This window comes from Arctopsyche grandis, chromosome 9 (assembly GCF_051622035.1).
Source record: "Arctopsyche grandis isolate Sample6627 chromosome 9, ASM5162203v2, whole genome shotgun sequence".
NCBI lineage: Eukaryota > Metazoa > Arthropoda > Insecta > Trichoptera > Hydropsychidae > Arctopsyche > Arctopsyche grandis.
The window spans coordinates 24820023-24843676 of record NC_135363.1 but is presented as its reverse complement, the minus strand read 5'-3'; the positions used below and the strand labels follow the sequence as shown (position 1 = coordinate 24843676).

The 23654-nt window shown below is 34.1% G+C and overlaps 1 protein-coding gene across 1 annotated transcript in view; it reads left to right on the top strand.

Moving 5' to 3' along the window:
• mmd (disintegrin and metalloproteinase domain-containing protein mind-meld) overlaps positions 1–23654 on the top strand; it is a 214365-nt gene that overhangs the window by 59501 nt on the left and 131210 nt on the right. Inside the window, exons 5-6 of the mRNA XM_077438806.1 lie at positions 5787–5799; positions 11066–11097. Of these exons, the coding sequence (XP_077294932.1) occupies positions 5787–5799; positions 11066–11097 (45 nt within the window). The remainder of the gene's footprint in view (positions 1–5786; positions 5800–11065; positions 11098–23654) is intronic.

Genomic DNA, 23654 nt, shown 5'->3' with positions numbered 1-23654 from the left:
CCACATTTTAGTAAGTCAATGGGAATATTATCTTCCCCTGGGGTTTTACCGTTCTTTGCAGTTTTTAGCGCGGCCTCTACTTCGCTAGGCAATACTGCAGGAACCCTTTGGCCGTGTGTCGATTCCAGAGCGGGGAATTGGCCGTTGTCGTTCTCGTATAGTTTTGCATAGAACGTGTAAACTCTGTCTATGATTTCTTCTCTATTCCTAATTATTACTCCGCTCTCTGATCTGATTGCGATCATTTGGTTTTTGCCTAAGAAAAGATCCTGTTTGCACTTTTTCAGGCTACGGTTATTCTTAATGGTATTTTCTATTAGCTTGCTGTTAAAATCCCTGACATCCCTGACTATTCTCTTTTTAATTTCCTTATTTACTAGATTGTATTCTTGCTTATTATTATCCCTATCTAAATTCCTTTTATGCTTAATTAGGTTTTTTGTTTCCGCTGAAATTTTGCTTAATTTAATCTGTTTCCTGAATCCACCTAATTTCTTACCTGTTGAGGTTAGAACCGAACTAATTACAGTGTTCAATTCCTCGATGTCTGCTTCTGGGTTTAATTTCCCGTATCGATTTCCAAGTTCGAGTTCGAATTCCTTTTTCCTAGACCTTAGTTGAGCGAAATCTGGAGAGTTACTGCATCCTTTTATTAATTTCCTACGTTCGCAATTTATATTAATGGCCATCTTGGCACGGACATATATCATACATAAAAAAAATAAAATACGAACAGTGAACTGCTATAGCTATAAGTCAACCAAAAAAATACAAGACTTCCATCGGGATTTCAGTATTGAAACTTTCAGTTTATAAACTACAGACTGAAAATTCGCTATATGACATACTTAGATCCAAATGTTATTATTATTGTATCGTATACATATTCCAAATATGTGTACAGTCAATTTGAACAGATATGGTTATCCAGTCGACGAAAAGCATCCTATTCCATATTGTTGGACAGTTTGCACGGTGCTTTCGTCGCATATCGAATGGCCTCATGCTACAACCAGGGCAGATTTCAAGACCGCAAGCTACCATTAGGGTTAACCGCATTTACTATAATATACATACATACATATATCTCGATGTTGCACATGCACCGAACGCGTACAAGCCCCACCACCCCATCTCGGAGATATTGTTTGTTCAGCGACAGCTCCGGCTCTCTCCTCAATATCTTGGCTCAGTCGGCTTAGCTGCTCTCCCTGCCATTGAATAATTCATAACTAACCCTCCAGAAATGTATACTTACATAAACATCATATATGTATATAATAATTATACGAAAACCTCGGCCAAAAATAGGTAAAGATGAAATGGAGAGGATGAGGGTTTCCCATATCGTATTGTGCGCAAACAAACATCGCACATACATACATATGTATAAACATAAATATATAAAAAAGGATAATCCGGATATACGCAATTTTGATACTGTTCGTCCGAATCCCGTATACGTCAGATAAAGATTCCAATAACATTTTCCAAATAATGGAATGGTAAATATAAGCCGTCTTTTGTACCAATAATGTTGTATTTACACAACTGTTCCGATTACTTTATATTCAATATATTATATTATGTTAGGTGTGTTGTATGTATTATGTATGTGCATATGTGTGTGTGTGTATAAATTACGTTATTAAGTCGATATTGTTCGTATTAAATTGAATTTCCGATCTTGATTGTTCCGAGATGTCCTCGCATCGCATGGGGATTAAGCTCGCGCATGTATTGGGAGCTTTTAATCCGTATACGTATAATCTGAAGGGCTTTCTGAGTATGTTATAATATTATATTGTGTGTGTTCAAAGCTTTAAAAGGAGTGTTTTTATTTGAAAATTCAAAAACAGATCGTATATCATTGTTTTTTCAGTATATTTTAGCTTGTTGAGAGAGTGCAAAAGCTCTGATTACACTCTTGAGCTTCTGCAAATTAACGGGCGCGCTACATTTAATCGCGTTGAAGAGGTCTTTTTGCCTCTAGCGAAGATGAAAAATTATCAATTTACTTATTGTTTTACATCAGATCGTATCGCATTCTTATTTTTCCCGGAAGCGAAAACGAGATTCCCAATTTAAATTAATTAATTTGCAAATCTTCTCATCGCCGTCTCATTGAAACAATAGATCGTCTCGGTATCGTGCTCCGAAGAAATTGTAAACGTTTCTCAGAATATTTTATTCCTCAAGTACGTGTATAGTAGAAAGACAACAAAAGGAAGATAATGAAACGAGAAATATTCAATTAGTATTTAATATAAGTATACGTTTCTAATAATATCTCATAGAGCAATAATCCGATTTCAGCCTTCGAAGTGCCTTTTTATTACGGATACAGTACAAATGTAATATATTTATAATATGCGATTTCTTCCTATGAATTTATATACATATGTAAGTAATATTTAACATCGCATTGTACTTTTCGGTATATATATATATATATATATATATATATATATATATATATATATATATATATATATATATATATATATATATATATATATATTTACCGAAAAGTACAATGCGATGTTAAATATTACTTACATATATATATCGTGTCATGCGGGGAAGACGTGCTTCTGCGTTCTTCCCGCTATTACTCGCTTAAACCCGGCTATTGCACGAAATTTAATCTAAAAACTAAACCATCTAATCACTTATTTTACTAATTGCATCCTAGTATAATTTAAGTGTAAAAATAAACAGATGATCGGCCGTTAACAGCGTTTTTTAATATCAGTGATTGCGAAAAATTTTGTGTTAATTTTGTGTCAGTTACAAAAGCGTATACGAACGAGATACATCTCCCTACCTGAATACAAAAAAAAATAAGGGTCCCTGCTCGTCAGTCAAAATTCGGTCCCACAGAAGCAATAAATCTTCCACATAATTGCTTTCAGACAAAAAATTTTAACGAACTTTACTTAATAGAATAATAGCAAACAGAAACGGTGTTTCCCAACTGTCTAATAGTTCTTTTTCATATTTAATTTATATTAAAGTAATTCGTGTAATTTTATATTCTTTACTAAATTTATTATTAAAATATTGAATTGCAAACCGCACTCACATATATAAATCCGTTGTCTCCAAAGAGGCGTCTCACGATAAAGATCTGTAAAAAGTAGTATAACAATTGCTAATCTATTATTATCATAACTAACTACTTTCACTTACAAAGTAACCCTGTTAAATGGCATGTAATAACTCATAAGTGATCCAAGTGATACCTAGGATGACTATCTGTCAAAGCTGACCACAGAGAAGAGTCTATGGCGGTAAGAACTCACTCCTTGAATGGAAATCTCTCTCAAGTACCGCCTTTTTCTCAACACATCTTGGATAAATGCGAGAAAAATAATATCCAAACCTCCAACAAGGTAAGAGTGACGATGGATGATAGCTTAGCTAATAGAAACCTGTATTTAGCCACGTACAATGTAAGAACGTTATCGAGTGAAGGAAGTGTGCTTGCATTAGAGAATGAATTAGAAAATATCAAATGGGATATAATAGGACATAGTGAAGTAAGACGAAAACAGCAAAACCAAATAATCCTAAAAAGTGGTAACTGTCTCTACTGGAGAGGGCTACCAAATGGTAGAATAGGAGGAGTAGGGTTTCTTATCAATAAGAGAATAGAAAGAAATATTATAGAAATAAGCGACATATCGGAACGTATATGCTATATAGTATTAAGAATCTCGAGCAGGTACACTTGTCAAATCTTCCAAGTGTACGCCCCCACATCTAGCCACCCAGACGAGGAAATAGAAGACTTCTACGAAAAAATACAGGACGCATACGATAATAGCCGTCACCACTTTAAAATAATCATGGGCGACTTTAACGCAAAAATAGGACAAAAGGCAAATACTGAAAGAGCAGTAGGCAATTTTGGTACCGGCCAAAGAAACGACAGAGGCGATCGCCTCATAGAATTCGCAGAACACAACAGGCTCTTTATCACTAATTCATTTTTCAGGAAAAACACCAACAATAAGTGGACTTGGGAGAGTCCTAAAGGAGACAGAAACGAGATCGATTTCATCCTAACAAATGCCCTGCACTCCGTTAAAGACGTTAGTGTTTTAAGTAAAGTAGATATAGGTAGCGATCACAGATTAGTCCGTGCCAAGATGGCCATTAATATAAATTGCGAACGTAGGAAATTAATAAAAGGATGCAGTAACTCTCCAGATTTCGCTCAACTAAGGTCTAGGAAAAAGGAATTCGAACTCGAACTTGGAAATCGATACGGGAAATTAAACCCAGAAGCAGACATCGAGGAATTGAACACTGTAATTAGTTCGGTTCTAACCTCAACAGGTAAGAAATTAGGTGGATTCAGGAAACAGATTAAATTAAGCAAAATTTCAGCGGAAACAAAAAACCTAATTAAGCATAAAAGGAATTTAGATAGGGATAATAATAAGCAAGAATACAATCTAGTAAATAAGGAAATTAAAAAGAGAATAGTCAGGGATGTCAGGGATTTTAACAGCAAGCTAATAGAAAATACCATTAAGAATAACCGTAGCCTGAAAAAGTGCAAACAGGATCTTTTCTTAGGCAAAAACCAAATGATCGCAATCAGATCAGAGAGCGGAGTAATAATTAGGAATAGAGAAGAAATCATAGACAGAGTTTACACGTTCTATGCAAAACTATACGAGAACGACAACGGCCAATTCCCCGCTCTGGAATCGACACACGGCCAAAGGGTTCCTGCAGTATTGCCTAGCGAAGTAGAGGCCGCGCTAAAAACTGCAAAGAACGGTAAAACCCCAGGGGAAGATAATATTCCCATTGACTTACTAAAATGTGGCGGCCCCCCCCTAATTAATATCTTAGCTAGGCTTTTCAGCAAATGCATCCAGAACCAAGCTATACCAGAAGGATGGAATAACGCAACTATCATTTTAATACACAAAAAAGGCGACAAAAGCGATATCAAGAACTACCGACCCATTAGTCTACTTTCAGCGGTCTACAAGCTCTTCACGAAGGTTATTACAGAAAGGCTGAAGAATATCCTCGACGAGAACCAACCTATAGAGCAGGCAGGGTTTAGGGCAAATTTCAGCACAATGGACCACCTCCAAGTAGTTGGCGAACTAATCGAGCGCGCCAACGAATATCAACGGCCATTGTGCCTAGGTTTCATCGATTATGAGAAAGCCTTCGATACAGTTAGTCATAATGCAGTACTTAACGCTCTAAAAACACAGGGAGTGCCGGAACCCTATGTGGGACTGTTAGCTGCAATATATAAGAATGCCACAGCTTCGGTTAAAATTTTTTCAGGTACAGATAGATTTAGCATAGGAAAAGGAGTAAGACAAGGAGATACAATCTCGCCCAAGTTATTCAATGCGGTGCTTGAGGGAGTTTTCAGGAAATTGGATTGGGATACAGCCGGAGTAAGCATCAATGGTCGCTTTTTGAGTCACCTTCGGTTCGCAGACGATATAGTTTTAGTAGCTCGTGATTCAGCTGACCTACTTATCAGACTAACACAGCTGGACAGGGAAAGTAGAAAAGTAGGATTAAAAATTAACGTAGATAAGACTAAACTAATGTTCAATAGCTATTGCATGCCTGATAGCATCCCCTTAGATGATAAACCAGTAGAAGTAGTAAATAATTATTTATATGAACGCCAAGATGCAAAATAAAATCCAATGCACTCAAAGAAGTATGGAACGCTGTATGCTTGGCATAACGAGGAAAGACAGGAAGCGGAACACGTGGGTGAGAAATATGACAAGGGTAGTGGACATAGTGGATAGGGTGAAGAGATTGAAGTGGCAGTGGGCGGGTCACGTAGCTAGGAGGATGGACGAAAGGTGGACAAAAGAAGTGCTTGAATGGTACCCGAGAGAAGGCAAAAGAGTAAAAGGAAGACCGCAAGGAAGATGGGTGAACGAAATTAGGAAAATGTGCGGAATGAGATGGATGAGTGTTGCGCAAAACAGAGACGAGTGGAAGCGTGTTGGAGAGGCCTTCATCCAGCAGTGGATGGCGAATGGCTGTAAATGATGATGATGATATATATATATATATATATATATATATATATATATATATATATATATATATATATATATATATATATATATATATATATATATATATATATATGTAAGTATGTATGTACATATGCATTGGTAGGTGATGCAGATGCTCAATCTTCTCAGTCGGTCCGGAGCAGCTTCAAATGAAATTTATTGCAGTAAAATGTGCAACACGCGGCGAATGCAGCTGCACCTGTAGAGTTTTATCTACATTTTTCATCGTCAGTGTTGGCGAGAAAATCTCTTGCTTATGCCGAGATTGTAAACAATATAAAAGACGTTTTTTCACCGTCTGCATTTTGTTGAACATAAATCTCGCGCGTTTTAAATTAAACCGAAGCGCTGTCACGTTTAATTATCCAAAGACTAAACTGAAGTAATGGCTAAATTTTATTTATTGTGTACATAGTTTTGCGCATAATTATACAACTAAGGAAGCTCGATACTGTTTTTAGTCGGAGATTTTATTTTTTTATATTATCAGTATTGGTATATTTTATATATTTACTGCTAGATATTATATTAAGGATATTTTCAATTTTTAAAATGTACAGATAATTAATTCTTTATCACTCAAAATGTAATAGCACCAATACTACAAAACTATTTATTTATCAAACAGAAAAATTAATATATATACTACATAGTTTATGTATTTGAAATATTATTTATCAAAACATATTATTTTAACAGTCAATGAAACAAACCTAACAGCCGTCTACTACTAACTTTTTACTTTGGGGTTATAATGATTATTTTAATTAACGTTATATGTACATACATTGTATTACATGTATTATTAATTACACTGAGCAACAAAAACAAATTACCGCAGATGAGAGAAACATTCATTTTTACTTAGGCAATGATTTTTATTCGTTTCCTCTCGTTTATGTGATATGGGTGTTAAAAAACGGGCAATTCTTACAGTTTTTTTTAGGATTTTGCAGTTTATTATTCAAAATCTCGTATTGCTTCTCCTAAAGTGAGTTTTGAAATCAATTATCAAGATTTTTTTATTAAATATGTTTTTTAAGCTTTAAAATACTTATAATTAAATATCTAGCGAATTTTGAAGATAGATAATAAAGATTTATTTATTTCCTACTATATATGTACATATGTACGATTTATTTACTTAAAAAGTAAAGATTGATTTATCTCTACTCCGGCTATTTACATATTTTATTTTTATTATTGCTCAGTGTTAATGATTCCGAAATGTAAAATAAAAAGTTTAAGTCGTTTTGAAATTTCTTCCGTGTGTCAAGGAATCGGTTGATCCTCATTTTTAATTTAAGTAATTTGAAATGAAATATTAATTGGTGTAATTACACCCCACCGTTACAAATTTCCACCACTTAATGAAAATTTAATGAAAATCACCTGAGCGCACACCGAAGACGCCTATGAATTATTAGACTCTTCCCAGACTAGGGAAAAACGAGTTAAGTAATGATTCAAGAGGAAGGGATCGCTGGGTTGGAACAAAAAAAAACAGTAAACGTTGCAAGTATGCAAGGAGTAGCTTGGAAAAATCCTATATGATATGGTGAATAATTGAGACGGGCTACACCCACATTTTATGCATATGGAGTATATGTATGTACATATACCCAGGTGGCGTCTGGACTAAGCGGTAACATTTAGCAACGTGGATGGATTGGACAAGACCAGAGGCTTGGTTGAGCCTATTAGACCGGAAGCTGACCGATCGCATCAGCAACTTTTCGTCCACGCCCGATCCATTTTTAACCCGGACGAAAGGAGGGTGCGGTCGTTAACCATCTGCGTTGGGGGTGAGAATGGTTTAGCTTAGGTAAGACGTTGAGTGTCCAACTTGTTTTATGCTAAAGCCAAATTCTCAAAAAGTGGAAGAGTGAACCAAACCCACAAAAAATACATACATATTATTAAAATCTAATACAAACTCGGTCCCATACAAAAACTTGATTACGGTCTCAATTACAATACCATAAAATAGTTTATGGATTAAAATTGAATACAGTAGGTTTGCATAGCAGATGTACATACATACATATATACTAACATAAGTTAACTTAAAATATTCTATTTGTCTTAATTTTCTTTATGATTTCATAATTACATTTCATTTTCATTTTTACACGATTCATATTGGTCTGCAGAGATAATCATAATCGTGTTTTAAGAGATTTTCGTATCCAAGAAGTTTATACTTAAGCTATTCAATCAATATGAATTGAGATCTAGATTTTTTCGTACTGTCAAGCCAACTATCAACCAGGGATTAAATGTCATGCATATACATATGTATAATATAATACATATGTATGTATTAGGGTTTCTGACCAAAGACAAAAATTCCCGGGATTATTGATGTCCCGAGTCCCTGTGATTCTCTTCTCAAATCCCGGGGTAAATACTTCAATAATAACATTCTTTAAATTGTATATTAAAGGTGAATGTACATTTAATCATATGGTGAAACGATTGTGAAGCGAGTGTATCCTTTTTGTATAGAAGATTCCACAATGGATGCAACAATTAAAAATCTGATGAAGATCACGTGTTCGACTATGAATGAAGGAGTTTTCAAAGACAAATCGACAAAAAAATGTACATTAACAATGGCCTCGGCTTTAAAAATATATGTATGTACATACATAACAATAGGAGCGAAAACACATGTTTTTTTTCCATTGCTTGAAACATTTGTACCAAATTTAGAGCTTTCGGATTCTCATTTAATATTCTTAAAAACCTATTTCAAATAAATTTAATTTTGTAATTACATTTTTTCCTGATAATAAATACATAAATTTTATATCAACTTACATTCTTATATATTTTTCAGTATATATTTTTTTTTTGGTCGAAGTTTATGTTTTGAAAGTATTGGATACATATACAAGTTTGCTCGTTATCGAAATTATATCGCGGAAAACTTTAATAAAGTGCTCGTTAGTTTACTTTATTAAATCTAATACATTCAGTTACTAGACGACACAGCTGTAAATATAAAATATTTGCACAGTGAAAATTCAAGATAGCACAAAGGAATGAAAGACGCACTGCCCTTCTAAGAAGTTAATATTAAATTGGAATAATTACGTCATTTTGAATTTAATTTAATTTTAATTATACCATCGCGAAACGTAATATTTGAATGAATAATATTTTGCAAATGGTGTGAGGTGACGTTTGCGCCTTTGTGCGATAAAATTATTATATATATTAGAGATTTATATTATTTTTCGACGATTTTGTTCGGTGTCGCCGAGTGGATTTTTACGCCAGTAAATTCTTTCTCGTTTGCAGGAGCCACAACGGTGAAATAGGGAGATCCGGAGTCTAGCTGCGTGTGATTTACGATGAGAATATGAAAATATGGTCGGCTCCTCGACTTCTGACCGTATAAATCAATATGCCTTATGTATACGCTTTTCGCGTACGCCAGCCCGAGGAAAATTCCTTTAGAAAGTCGCGGAAAATGCCGCTAACAAACTTCACGCGCAGAAAAATGAGAACGATTTCGAATTCAATTTCGTAACTGTTTTTACTCGGGAATAAAGAAGTTGATTATACAGAAGTTCATTTTCTAATAAATTAAGTAATGAAGAATTCTTGTTTCTATTCCATGTACTCAAAATTGGACCCAAGGAGTTTGTTTAACATTAGAATTAAAATTGAATAAAATTAGTAGGACGTTAATAAAAAGAAAAACAACCGAAGAGCAACAAAAATTCATTATTTTTTAGGAATTCATCATATTTTTTTGCAAGCCTATTCTATGTTTCACTATTAAAAGATTTAGATTACTTGAAGCTACATACATATTTTAGTAATCTATTCCAAATTTTATTCAAACTATTTGAAATGAAGGTATTCCTAATTTTTAAGTAAGATTAAGTTTCCGAGTATCTGACCACTTAAACATTATTTTTTTATCAAAAATCAAGAGGCATAATTCACAATTTAAATCGTCTCTCATTATTCTTAAAGATTCATTATTTTATCATATTTAAGTTATTTTAGTTTAAAAAGGATCTTTAAAATACTTCTTCTATGTATGCATCCTCTGGATACATACATATTTTATAAGAATAATTCTACAAACACATTCCAAATAAGGTTTTATATTTTGTTTTCATCAATTGCATGTAATATACGGCTTGTACACATATATATATATATATATATATATAAATATATATATATATATATATATATATATATATATATATGTACATAGTATGCATGAATGTACGTATCATAGGACTTATGCAGCCAGGTTTAATATCCGTGTTACGTGTACGTTTGAGAAGCTTAGTTCTCTTGACAATCACGAGAGCATGGGACGGTAGTTTGTTACGGTTGTTTTTTCAACTGTAGTAACCACCGTACCGGAAATACGTTTTCATCGAAATAATAACAAAAACGAGAGACCGTGTGTTGTACGGAGGCTGCGATGGAAGCCAGCGGAAAATTCAGCCGACTTCATAATCGCATGATTCGACTGAAATTAAAATGAAAAAGGAGAACTTTTTTTCAAATGCAAAAGCAGCTTAAAGCCGAAACGGTTTCAATTTTGAACGTAGAAATACATAATATGAAATTCAACATACATACCTAGTATTATGTGATGTACGAAGCGGAGTTCTCGTTTTACACTCGAATATACACGGTTTGTTTGTTTAAAGCAAATTCCGAAAATATATGTACTGTGTACTCGTTGATAAAATATCGCTTAAGACAAATGAGATAAAAAGACGTCGTTTGAAAATAAACTCTTGTCGAGGTATAATATATTGGGTTGTGTTCGTGGAAACCAGATATAAAAGAAATAAATAGCTTCTTTCGGAGAAGGAAAAAACCTCTGATTGTAGTGATCATTTGTTACTTTTCCCATAAATATGAGATCTGTGAGATAATAAAATCCTTTTTCTTTTTTTTTCAGTTTCCGGGACGAGGGTACGGCGGGGCAGACGGAGGCTATCCGGGTGGAACCAGAGGTAGAACTAGGGTGAGTATTAACAAATATATATATATATATTAGATTACACACAAACACACTCACAAAAGTGAAATTTTTCTTATCTATAATAATATATGATGACAATTCTATAAATGCATGCAGAAAAGGTATAGAGATTTTCAACTCGTACTATTTGAATTTTAAATTCAATATACCTTCCATTCAGCTATAGATAAATATCTATTGTATATCCATAAGATAATTAAAGATATTAAAATGTACTGAAAACCATCAATCAATTTTCAATGGCACCATATAGCTATTTAGTTGTATCGATACCTTTACGTGTTTACTCTTGAGGTATTAAACTTGTACTAATATAAATTTATTGATTTAAAATTTGAAATCATATCCATATAGTGTTACCAAATATTAGGTAAAATGGTTATGACAATTTGATGAGGAACCGTTTCAACAACGAAATTAGATAAATTCCCAAACTCCGATAGGAAACGATCGACTTCAGATCGAGTCAGAAATATCTCAGTCCGAATAAATTCTTTTCAAGGTCAACACAGGGCTTGAATTCGGAAACCTTTTGATGGTTAAAATTAGCGCGACCGCCAAGATAGTGTTGGTTGTATATTGTATGTATTGTATTATAGTTTCTTTACTATCCCGAGATTGTTACTAAGTGGTAAGCTTATCTGAAAATGGTAATCAGATCGAAATTTCGCTTCAAAAAATACAAATGTGTAAATCATTTAGTATTAAAAATGACACATCAAATTAAATCCCACTACTTCATCTATTGTTTCTGTATTCATAGATAAAGTAAATAATAGACAATATATTATAAATGGGAGGCTGAAACTTCGAAACCCCCCACTTCTCCTGATTTCACCAATTCTCAAGTCAAATTCTGCAGATCTTAAAATTAACATTCATATTAGGTTAATAAGCCTTATATGAATTCCAATAATATAGATCAGTGGTTAGCATATAATGTTTTCGATTGTGTGGTCACGGGTTCTATTCCTGGCTTTGTTGCTGACCAGACCTTGAAAATCCGACTCCAAGGTCGATCGTTTCCTTTCAAAGTTAGTGAATTTGTCTGATTTCATTTAAAATGGCACCAACAAATTGTCCTTATTCTTGCAAAATTTGAGTTAACAGCATAATTTTTTGATATTTAAAAATGCTGAAAAAAATTGTCAATAGATACCTCTACGATGATTGCAATTTTTGATGATCGATAATTTTAATTATCCTTCGTATACCTACATATTTATAAACAATGTTGACCATAGATATTGTGTTAATAAAATAATAATTGGTATATACGTATGTACATAATTATTATAGTTCTATGACATTACAAATTAAATAATGGTTGTTGTTTACACAATGTCGGTAGTAAAAATCATTAAACATTAAATTTATTAATTATGCAATTCTCGTTCCCGTTCCCGTTCCCGTTCTCGTTCCCTTTTCCCGTTCCCGTTCCCGTTCCTTAATCTTTATATATATAATCGTTAATCTATATTAATATATATATATATATATATATATATATATATATATATATATATATATATATATATATATATATACATATATTAATATAGATTAACATAGCAGAAGCCGTATTGGTTGAATTTAAATCGCAAAAATGGCTTACCTCGTCGCTTGAGGTTAATCCGACTAATATTAATTTTTTCACAATCGTATTATCCCGCGTAAGCTTTTTAATTAACCGGAAACTTTTAATATAATTTTCATTAAAATCCTCTCTAGAATCCACTTGGTAAATTCGTTACAATTTTGTACGGAATTTTTCGTACACATACGAATATACGAAGTACATATGTATGTATGTACATAACTCAAGCATGTATGGATGTATGTACGTTCCGGGAATTGATCAGACCTAAAGGTTAAATAGAATTTGCGAAATATGAACGTTTCTCAAAAATTTCCACTGGAAATTACTTTCGGAATTCAATTTCCCGTCGTTGAACTTCCGTTTCGCCTTCTTCGCGTGTCGCCCATCTCGTGCCCGTATGTTGATAACCCTTTGGCCGGGGTTTCGCTCGTGCCAAACTCTCGCGAATATTCCACCTGAAATGTTGTTGGATATGATCGATTTCCCCCCCCCCCAGTCCCCCCCCCTTTCAAGATAGCGTACGAGTACGGAAAAAGGAAAACTTGCCGGTGCCGTATCAATTTGTGGAAAACCCGGATTTGGAGCCTGACGCTTTTCCGCACACACTCGTGATTTTTTTTATTTAAATAAAATTTGCACGTCGTTTACATGATTTCATTACTTTTTTATAATATACGCAGCGTTAATGGATGAATTTTCCATCGTAGACTTTTTCGCTTCTTGTGTAATATGAAAAGCATTTTCAATATTAGCGTCGAAAATTTGTTAGCTTATTCATTTTTCGTTCTTATTGAATTTAAATAAAGACTCACAGAGGGTGATTTTTTTTTATCATCCCCTCTTCTTCTTTCGCTTTATTTTTATTTTATAATTTCGCTTATTTAATATTAATTGCGCGCGAATTCATTGAAGCGATTAAACAACTCTCTGTTTACACTTGAAACGAGTATTTTTTTCGAGTCAACCTCAGTGGAAAAAAGTCATTTTTCGTAATTGTATTTTACCCCCTTCTATAATATTTGCCACCGCCTACTTTTCCCCTACTCTTTCTGAAGCTGCTTCTTTTTCCTTCTCTTCATTATTCGTGTTGATATTTCATGCATTAATGAAATTTCTCTTTAGACAAAAAATAAAAGTATTAAAAAACGTACGCGCCGCGAGAAAAACAAACATTTTAAGACGGTCGTAACTGATGAAAAATTGCGATTTTTTTTTTTCCCCTGCCTTCTTATTTTGAGTAAATTAAAACATGTTTCTTTTGTATACAAGGTCTTTACTCCAAAATCACTTCCTTCGCATTACAAGCTTATTTATGTATTTTATTATTCTTAATGTATTGCGTAGCAATACAAAAATATTTTTTTACTAAACAAATCAAACGTTAATAAAATTGTAAATATGTACATATTAGCGGTGCCGGAAAGATATTCCACTATTACTTTATCTATGTTTTTAATTATCACAGATAATTATCGAATTATAGAATTATCACAGAAACTTGCATCTTCATAGTACACAAACAAACAGAATGGATTTTGTCCCGCCGTGATTTTGACGTGAAGGGAAAAACGCTATCCGTTTTTGTCTCAAATCATAATATAATTTTAAAGCACTCTGCGTATTTACCAGACTTTGTTCCTTCGGACTATAACCTGTTTAGGTCCATGGAGCCCACATTAAGAAGAAGAAAACTAAATGGTGTGAATGGTGTAGAAAACCAACCATTAGCTTTTAATTAATTCAAAACCGGCAACCTTTTTTAATAAAAGGATCAAAAGATCGACAGAAAGATGGTTAAGAGTCATACAAATTGAGAGCGATCGTATTTTCTAGTAAAATGCGCAAAAAAAATGAAAAACTGATTTTTTATGTTGATCGAACAAAAAAATGGATTTCTTTCCGGTACCCGGTATTTACTCAGCAGTATTCCTGTACTTCAACCTATTTTTTTCTAGAAAAAAAGTTCGCCTTTACACTCAATAGATTTGTATATGCATATAAATATTATTGAAATTAATAACCATCAGTATACATAGGTACACGTATAGTATTTATATTATATGAAAATATTTTCCTTAGTGATCGTCACTCAAAATACACTGCTTATATACTATACATACATACAACCTCGTTAAAAAATGTGGGAAAAACGTGGGAAAATTATACATCATACATATGCACATATATACATATGTATATATATATATCTTAGTGATAAAATTCCCCGATGCGAATTAAGCGCGCATGAATTATACACGTGTAATCCGGCCTTTATCGCACGCACATCAATTAATTTCGCGCCTATTAAGATGCCTTATCTTCCTGCACACGAGAGTCGTTACTTACACGAAAACGTGCCTTATGATATGTTTATGATTAATGCGCCCTATCACCCAAAATAATAATCCGCAATTACTCCACACCTGGGATGATTTATCAAAAAATAATAGGGTTGTTTTAAGCAATTCATCCAATTTTCGAGAAAATTACAACGTCACGATTAGTGGCTTAGACAACATTCTTCAAAAATAAATCAATGGTTTGTCTTTCATTACGAATTATTCATATGAACATTCACATAATTTACAGTCATTCGCCATCCATCGATGGAACAAGCTTCTATTCATTCGACTCTGGATACACAACTTCGACCTTATTTCATATATTTTCCTTACTTCATTCACACATTTTGATCTTCCTTGCACTGTTTTACACTCTCTTGGGTACCACTTGAACATTCATACGTTGTCAAGTAAATTACCCACTTCAATCTTTTCACTCGCTCCAATATCCCAGCTTCTTTCGTTTTACCTCTCACCCATGTGTTTCATCTCCTGTCTTTCGTAACCAGCAGCATAGATCAATGGTTAGCATGTAATGCTTTCAATTGTGTGGTCACATACCTTGGATATGAGACTCCAATGTTGATCGTTTCCAAACTGAGTTTGCCAATTTATCTGATTTCATTGAAACTGTTTCAACAAATTGGCATGTCTGTCCTATCTCTCTTGCCAAAATTCGAGCTATTCATCACGCAATTTTCACTGAATCGAGCTGACTATTCCTTGCCACCCCCAAGCAACTTCAAATCTTTCGAAGTTGAGCAATTATATAAATAACTTTTTTCACATCTAGTATAATATGCAGTTATGGTACGTTAAATACAAATTAAAAGTCGCCAATTGTGTAAATCCCAACAGAGCTTCACACATGCTATGTAAATTATAATATTAAATGGGAATGGATTATATCCGTTGCGTTGCATTGTCATTCAATCATTTGATTGAATGCTGTGTAAATTTGAACTGTTTTGAATTATTACAACAAGTCATTTCCCCGTTTCGGAGTTAATTGATTTGACGCGTCAAAGGGCATAAATAATTCCGCGGTCGAATATCGCAATTCCGGTTTTAACGTTCGCGGTCTGCAATAGTGTGAATGATGAGGCTATTACGACTAAACTGCTTAATATTTCAATGTCTTTGGAAATTTATTCGTCGTTCATAAATCAACCGTTTGCGGTGTGTTTTTTGATCGATCGTGTTGCTAATTTCGCATCGATACATCAAGCTGATAAATAATCGGATTATACGAATATTAGAATGAATTGATGCTTTAGACTTTGAAAAAAAAAATCCAGATCAAATGTACATAAATAAATGTTATTTGCGTGAGTATTCTGAATGATAGGAATCGCTTATTTAGAGTTTCCCTGTATTTTAATGTTCATAATAAAGCTTTTTGACCAATAATATATCAAGATTGTCTAACGCAAACATTTCTTAAGTTAATTATAGTAAAAGAAGGATGTTTTCTACTATCGTAAATAGTCCCTATAAATGTATTTAACGTTAATACAGTTTCAATGTATGTATGTACATATTTACTTGTCTACTACAATATCACGACAAAACGTCTACGACAAAATGATTACGCGACATAATTTCTACAGACAAAATGATTACGTGACATTTTGTATTATTCGTGACATTTAGTACATATTCATATATTCTAAAACGATTTTTTTTTTAAATAATCATATTATATTTTTCCCTATTTTATGTAAGTGCTATCCCATCCTAATGACAATATTTAAATAGTAATATAAGAACACACAAATTCCTCAAATATACACAACCTGGTTTATCTAATATTTATTTATTAATATGTCAAAGGACCTATGTATATAAATTTTCGTAACCGCAGGTTTTATTGAAATCATATATTTTTTTCGTTAACATTTGCCATGCTGTACTAAAAAAAATCCGCTAGCTCTTCCAGTTAAATATGTGTTTTAAGTTTAAAATATACAGAATCTGCTAGGTTAATTGTTGTAATTAGTTATTAAAATCATTTTATCGTGTATTAAATGTCAAATAATATAAAATAAGTACAAGAAATTGAAAAGTAGTGGTTGAAACAGAGCCGCCATTCCAAGGCGGATATCGACCGTATAGGACCGTTGAGCACGGCGCGTACTGATTTCCCCCATTATCTCTCTCTCTCTTGCATCTGTGAGACACGTGTACAAGGAGCTTCCCGCGAAATATTTATCTCTGTTGATATTTAGAAATGTTTTTATTTCGTAATTATATAATTCGAATCTTAGAGGTTTTGATGAGGAATACATAAAATAATATGTAAGTGTTGGTCACTCCCTATCCATACAGTGCGGCAAGTGTTAAAGAAATTAATTTTTGAACTTATTAATGTTTTGTAAATGATTATTATGTCGCGTAATCATTTTGTCCGTAGACATTACACATTTCGCGGAAAAATGTTGTCGTAAACGTTGTGTCGTTAGACGCATTGTCTCGTTACTTTTTGGGATATGATTGCATACATCGTACATATATGTAAATATTTGTAAATTCCACCCCTATCAGTCAAAAATATAAAACTTTATGATTTTATAAATTTAAGTATAGGTTATATGAGTGTATAAAAGCAAATATTAAACATCATTTTTTTAATGGTTAATTTCATCGCATGTTTGATTTTCTTCTTATTTACATGTACATATGTATGTATGTATATTATACGTCATATAAAACCACTCTATATATTTTGATATGGAATACGTGTGTAGTGATTTTTTTTTATCGTATTTTAATATTTCCGTTTTAGGCTTAATCCCGCTCTCAATATTTGCTTACACATTTTATTTTATTTTTCAATACACATCGGGGAATAGCTTTAGTGATCGATGGGCTTTTTTCACGTTGACGACCCAATAAATCGCCTTGAAAATATTTTTTTCGCAACGAATTCTACATACATACATATTTACATATAGAAACGCTGGGAACATAATCAACATAGAAACATCGAAGCGGCTTATTTTCACATCCAAAAATAATTAAAATATTTAAAGCAAACAAAAATGAAGCCTCCGTGAACGCGGTTAACTTAATTCAATTAATTTTTGAAAAATTTATTACGAAGTTTTCTGTAGGTATACAAGAATATATTTTATTATTATATTATTGGAAAACTGCGTATTTTTTTCGTTCTTTCGTATCTTGTAGCGTTTGAGTGGATCGAATTCGTAACCTTATTTGGGCCGAGTAGATTGTTGAAGTGGCAGGAAGACCTAGCGGGTCGACTTCCGTTTCCGATGCTCATATGTCCCTTTTATGGAAGAGGGCCAGAGGTATCCTCACCAAATAAAATTATTGCTCGTAGCAGCTTATGTCAATCTTACATCGGGACACTCTGAAAAGAAGAAGAAAAAAATCAATTTAAATATCTACATACACTATGTAAATCTAAAGTAAACATTGAAAATGATAGATATTCCGTATTACTTTACGATTGAATCAAATCGACTCTTGATTGTCATTTGTCACTTGATTACTTGGATATTAAAGTGCAAATTTGCAAAGAATCGAATCAGAAGAATGCCATATCTATGTGGTGCAAATGAGGTGGGTTGGGTGGGCAGTGGTATATTCTAGCCGCGTTTATGATTCACTCTGATCCCGCGGGTAAGGTTTTCGACTGTAAACTTAATCGAATTTCTTTGTCGCCATTGTTATTTAGATTACCAACTTGGTAAATAATGCAGAGAGAGTCCCAAATGCGGCTGTGTCTTCGGCGAATTTCCCATTTTCCCCCAACCCGTTCCCGTTTCGGTACCTCTCCCTCTTCCTCTTCATCCCTTCCATGTAGAGAACGTCTCTTCGTCGTTGAAGCGATTACAAATTGGCCGTCAAATCTTCCAGTTGTGACGTAATAAATCGGCAGCTGGTTGTTTGCTGGAGATAAACACTCTGGGAGTTCTCTCGAAATTGCTTGTCATTTTTAGGATATCGGAATATACTGTTGAGTATGTACTAAAAAATCAATTTTATCACGATACAATTTAATATAAAACAATATTTGATTTCATACCATTTGAACAGTTTTTTATAGAAAAAAAAAACTTAAATATATATATATATATATATATATATATATATATATATATATATATATATATATATATATACATATATATATATATATGTATATAAGCTTTTGTCTGAATGTAATGTGTGTACATAACTCATAATATGCTTGGCAAAATGTGTGGCTTTTATTTGTACTCTCAGTATGGAGTTATTTTGAAAAGTTGTTCATTTGATTTATAAAAATTGTATGTACTTTATGCATTATTCTAAAACTTTCGGCTATCAAAAATTTTCGAGTATTCCTTTTAGCAAAAAATAAGATGATTTATATGACATTAAAATCCATATAGATCCTGTTTAATGATTTTATCAAAATTAGATTAAGTCCCGCTTGAATGATACAAATCAATAATCATTAATTTTTGGTTTAGAAATAAAAAAATGGGGATTGATTTCAATTGATTTTCTTTTTAATTTTCTATCACTATATTAACACTTGTGGCACTGTGATGGATAGCGGGTGACCAGAACTTACATATATATTATTTTATTATAATCTAGAATAGTGGCTAACGGATTTCTTTTTACAGTAAGGAAAATGTTAACAACATTGCCGTATAATATAGCCATATTATTCAATGAACGAAACTAGCAATAGTGAGATTATTTCCCGGAGATATTTCCTCCGTTTGCTGTCGGGCACAAATGCGGAACTCACATTTACACCACCCTTAATGAGAAAAACTATGAAAAATATGAGAAGGAATGGGGGGGAGGCGGGTTGAAAATAAGAATTATACGAACAAACGCATCTAATTGGCAGCAGCGGTAGTTAGTAAGCCGACCGATGCACCAGCTGCATGCAGTTCGCAGCATCTCCTTTGTGCATTTCTTCGGTCTCATCTCAAAGAACAATCTGCACGGCCATTCTTCTCGTTTGTTACGACAAAACAGGATCCCCTGTAATATTTAAATGGTAAAATAATGGACGACGCGACGGTGCTAATGAAAAACTTTTGTCATCTCTCGTCTGGCTATCGATCGGCTCTTGAGATTGACAATCAATTAAAACTCAATTATAAAGAGCGTATCTTTGTCTTGAAAAGTTTCAGATTTTTTAATCGACTTGTTCATTTAACTTCAACGTAGTTTCACTCGATTTGACAAGCTTTTCCGTGAAGAGTTAACGTCCGGTAAATAATTGATAAAAATTCCGTTTTCGACTAATCGACATCTTTTATATTAGATTAAGCAGATTCCTGCCAAATAATAATCATTGAATGGTTCGGCATTTTTCCACGTCGTCGATGATTTTCACGTGTGCAAATAATCGTCGTGCCAAACACGTGTTGTAGCGACGGCGGGCAGACATTTATTGAATGGTGTTCTTCCCCGGCGGCTCAACTGATTTATGTTTATTGCTCAACCAAATAAACATAAATCAGGGCTGGACTGGAGGCTCGTCTCCCATCCCCACCCCTTATTCCCATCATTCCTCTCCCTTATTTTCGCCCGTAGAAGCTCGCTTGTCGATACATATATCGCGTGTGGACTTTTTCGCTCGGACACTATTGATCCGATACGTTTGTTTATTCGCTGAATCGCGTTGTTAATGCATTTGTCCTATTTTTGCCAGCCCAATGGAAAATTTATATCTTATAAAATAGTAATTTCGATCAATAAATTTAATTGTTTTCTATTAAACTAGATTAAAAACTTTCAAACTTGGTCAAATATTTCATAGTACTAAGTAAAACAGCAGATGGGATTGATTGAAAAACCCCAACGACAAGGAACAAAAAGACAACACCGGGAAAAATTGTTTGCCCACTATGCAATTTCAGTTTTGCAATATATGTATGTATTATACATATGTATGTATGTAGTACATACACGCCAAATTTAATATATCACAGTAATCTATACTAGTGTTGTGCCCGTGGATGTCAACGGGTGGCTTAGAAAAGGAATTGATACACGAATTAAAATAAAGTTATATATGAATATAGTGTAAGGTAATTTATAGGCGCGCGTGCGTATTACATAATGCGCTTTTCGCCCGTGTTGAAATGATGAATGAATGAATGTGTGTGTGTGTGTGTGTACGCTCCAGTGCATCTGACGCTGACCCCACCCGTTTCAACTCGCTCAATATCAGGAGCACGTGTCAGATGTTCAGGTCCCCACTTCCCCACTACCCCACTACCCGGGTCCCCTAGACACGATCGAACGTCAAGCCACACCCCTATGCATAACTTATACTCTTGGCATTCTACGATTTGTTTTTTTTTTAATCTCTATACTCGTTGACGCTTCACCCACATATCCACATATCCACATACATACATATGTACATCGCGTCCGTTTTTATATATATTATAAGGCCATAGGCGAGTTTTGGAAAGGGTCATGTATTTTTGAATGGTTGTTTCTCCAACTTTTATACACCCGAGTAAGGCCAAGAAAAGCACAAAAATATAGCTTCCAATATTCACATATCGAATATTGAATAGTAAGCTTAAAATTATTTAGATGAAATTTTAGAAAAGTCAATCCTAATCTGATACATCAAATAGAATTAAATGTACTTTAGACTGAAAGAAATAAAATAAGTTCGTACATAAAATAGTGTTTGATTTGGGAACCTTACTCAAAACATGGCCAGATTTTCCGGACAGCGCCGAGTAATGGTCCATATAAATAAATGATTTTGTAGAAATGAATATGATATGATGACCGATTAAAAAATAAAGGGAAAATTTTGTGGAGGGGCATGCACCTTAGATTTTCGTTTTTAGTTTTTAATTTAGATCCATCGAATTCGGTGTACTATCTCATGGTACTCTTAACGCTGGACAAGTTGATTCATATCAATATTTCTCTAAGAAAACTATTTCAGTCAAAATGTATTGGAACATTACGGTGTGGTATAATAAATTCTCCTATACAATCTTTCAATACATCTAATAACTTCTGAAATGCTTACTCTGTATTATACACATGTCAGACAGTTTTGATCGATTATAATCCGTATTACACACTATCATCAATTCAATCAAATTAATTTCGTCTTTCACACGTGTGTACACACACAAATCTTCCATGATTAAATTCACCTGATCGAAGGCGCTCTCGCTTTAATGAGGAACGACGAGTGGAAGACAGGGTGTGGAGGAGGAGCAGCTACTCAAATATTTGCCTTGGTATCCATTGTGCTTTAGAGATGAATCAGTCATGTTCCAGAAGCAAAACGGCCGTCGAAAGCTTCATTTTCGGCCGGAGAGCTTTCAATATCAAGCTTTCGTCGCTGATCACCCTCTATTCAGTAGCTTGAATTGCCCTCATTCACCTCATGGGGAGGGAAAAGGGGCCTGCTGGACCCCGGGGCCAAGTATATCGGCTCAGACGGGGTGCAGACGACCCCTACCCCTTAATAATTGGTTTTATTGCGCGATTCGTACGAACACAGAATATTTTAACCCAACTGTGAGAGAAGCACCGGCAGTCCAGTGTTAATTGTGAGTCTTACGATGAGATGAATGAAAAGTGTCAATTAGTGACCCTCTCTCTGCGTTTCCATGTCTCGTCCTTGTAAATAAACTCGGAGTAGATATATCGTGCTTAATTATTTTTTTGCTTTATTTGTACATATTTAAGTATTTGTGCATATGTAGTATATATATTTATATAGGTACCTATAGATTCTTTATGAAAAAATCGTAGATATAAAACGTATTGTGAACATAATTTACATAATAATGATAAAAATCATTTAAAAATCAAAAACAAATGAAAAAATCATACCGTTAAAAATATTATAATTCATTCCCTGATTGGTAAATAATACTTAAATTGTGAAAACTTTCTAAATCACATCCATGATTGAAGATTGAAAGCAAAGCTTTTTTAAAATCTCGGCATCAAAAACAAAATCTCAAATATTTTATTATATGGAATATTCTTTTGAGTTAAAAATTGTTAATAAACTTTTTTATCCAAGCTTAAAATACGCACCACAAGATTTATATTCTGTTGTATATGTACATAGTTACACATATTCAATTTTTGTACACATTGATTTTAGGCCGTTAAATAACATAAAGGTGGAAAACCAGTTTTAATAATATTAAATACTAGTGTTGGACCCGTTGATTTCAACGGGTGGTTTCGAAAAGGAATTGAAACTCGAATAAAAATAAAGTTAAAGATATTGAATCGACTGGTTTCGGAAAGAAATTTATGCACGAATTACGAATGACAAATTACGAAGTGATTACGTTTTGTGCATCGCCGACGCCTCCGGCACCCCGGGACCCCAGCGACGCCGACGCCACCGACGCCTCCGGCGCCCTCAGCGCCCCCGATGCCTTCGGCACCCCGGGGGCTTTGCCCCCAGCGCCGCCGACGCCTCCGCCGACGCCTCCGGCGCCCCCAGCACCCCCGATGCCTTCGGCACCCCGGGGGCTTCGCCCCCAGCTCCCCCGATGCCTTCGGCATCCCGGGGGCTTCGCCCCCAGCGCCGCCGACGCCTCCGGCGCCCCCAGCAC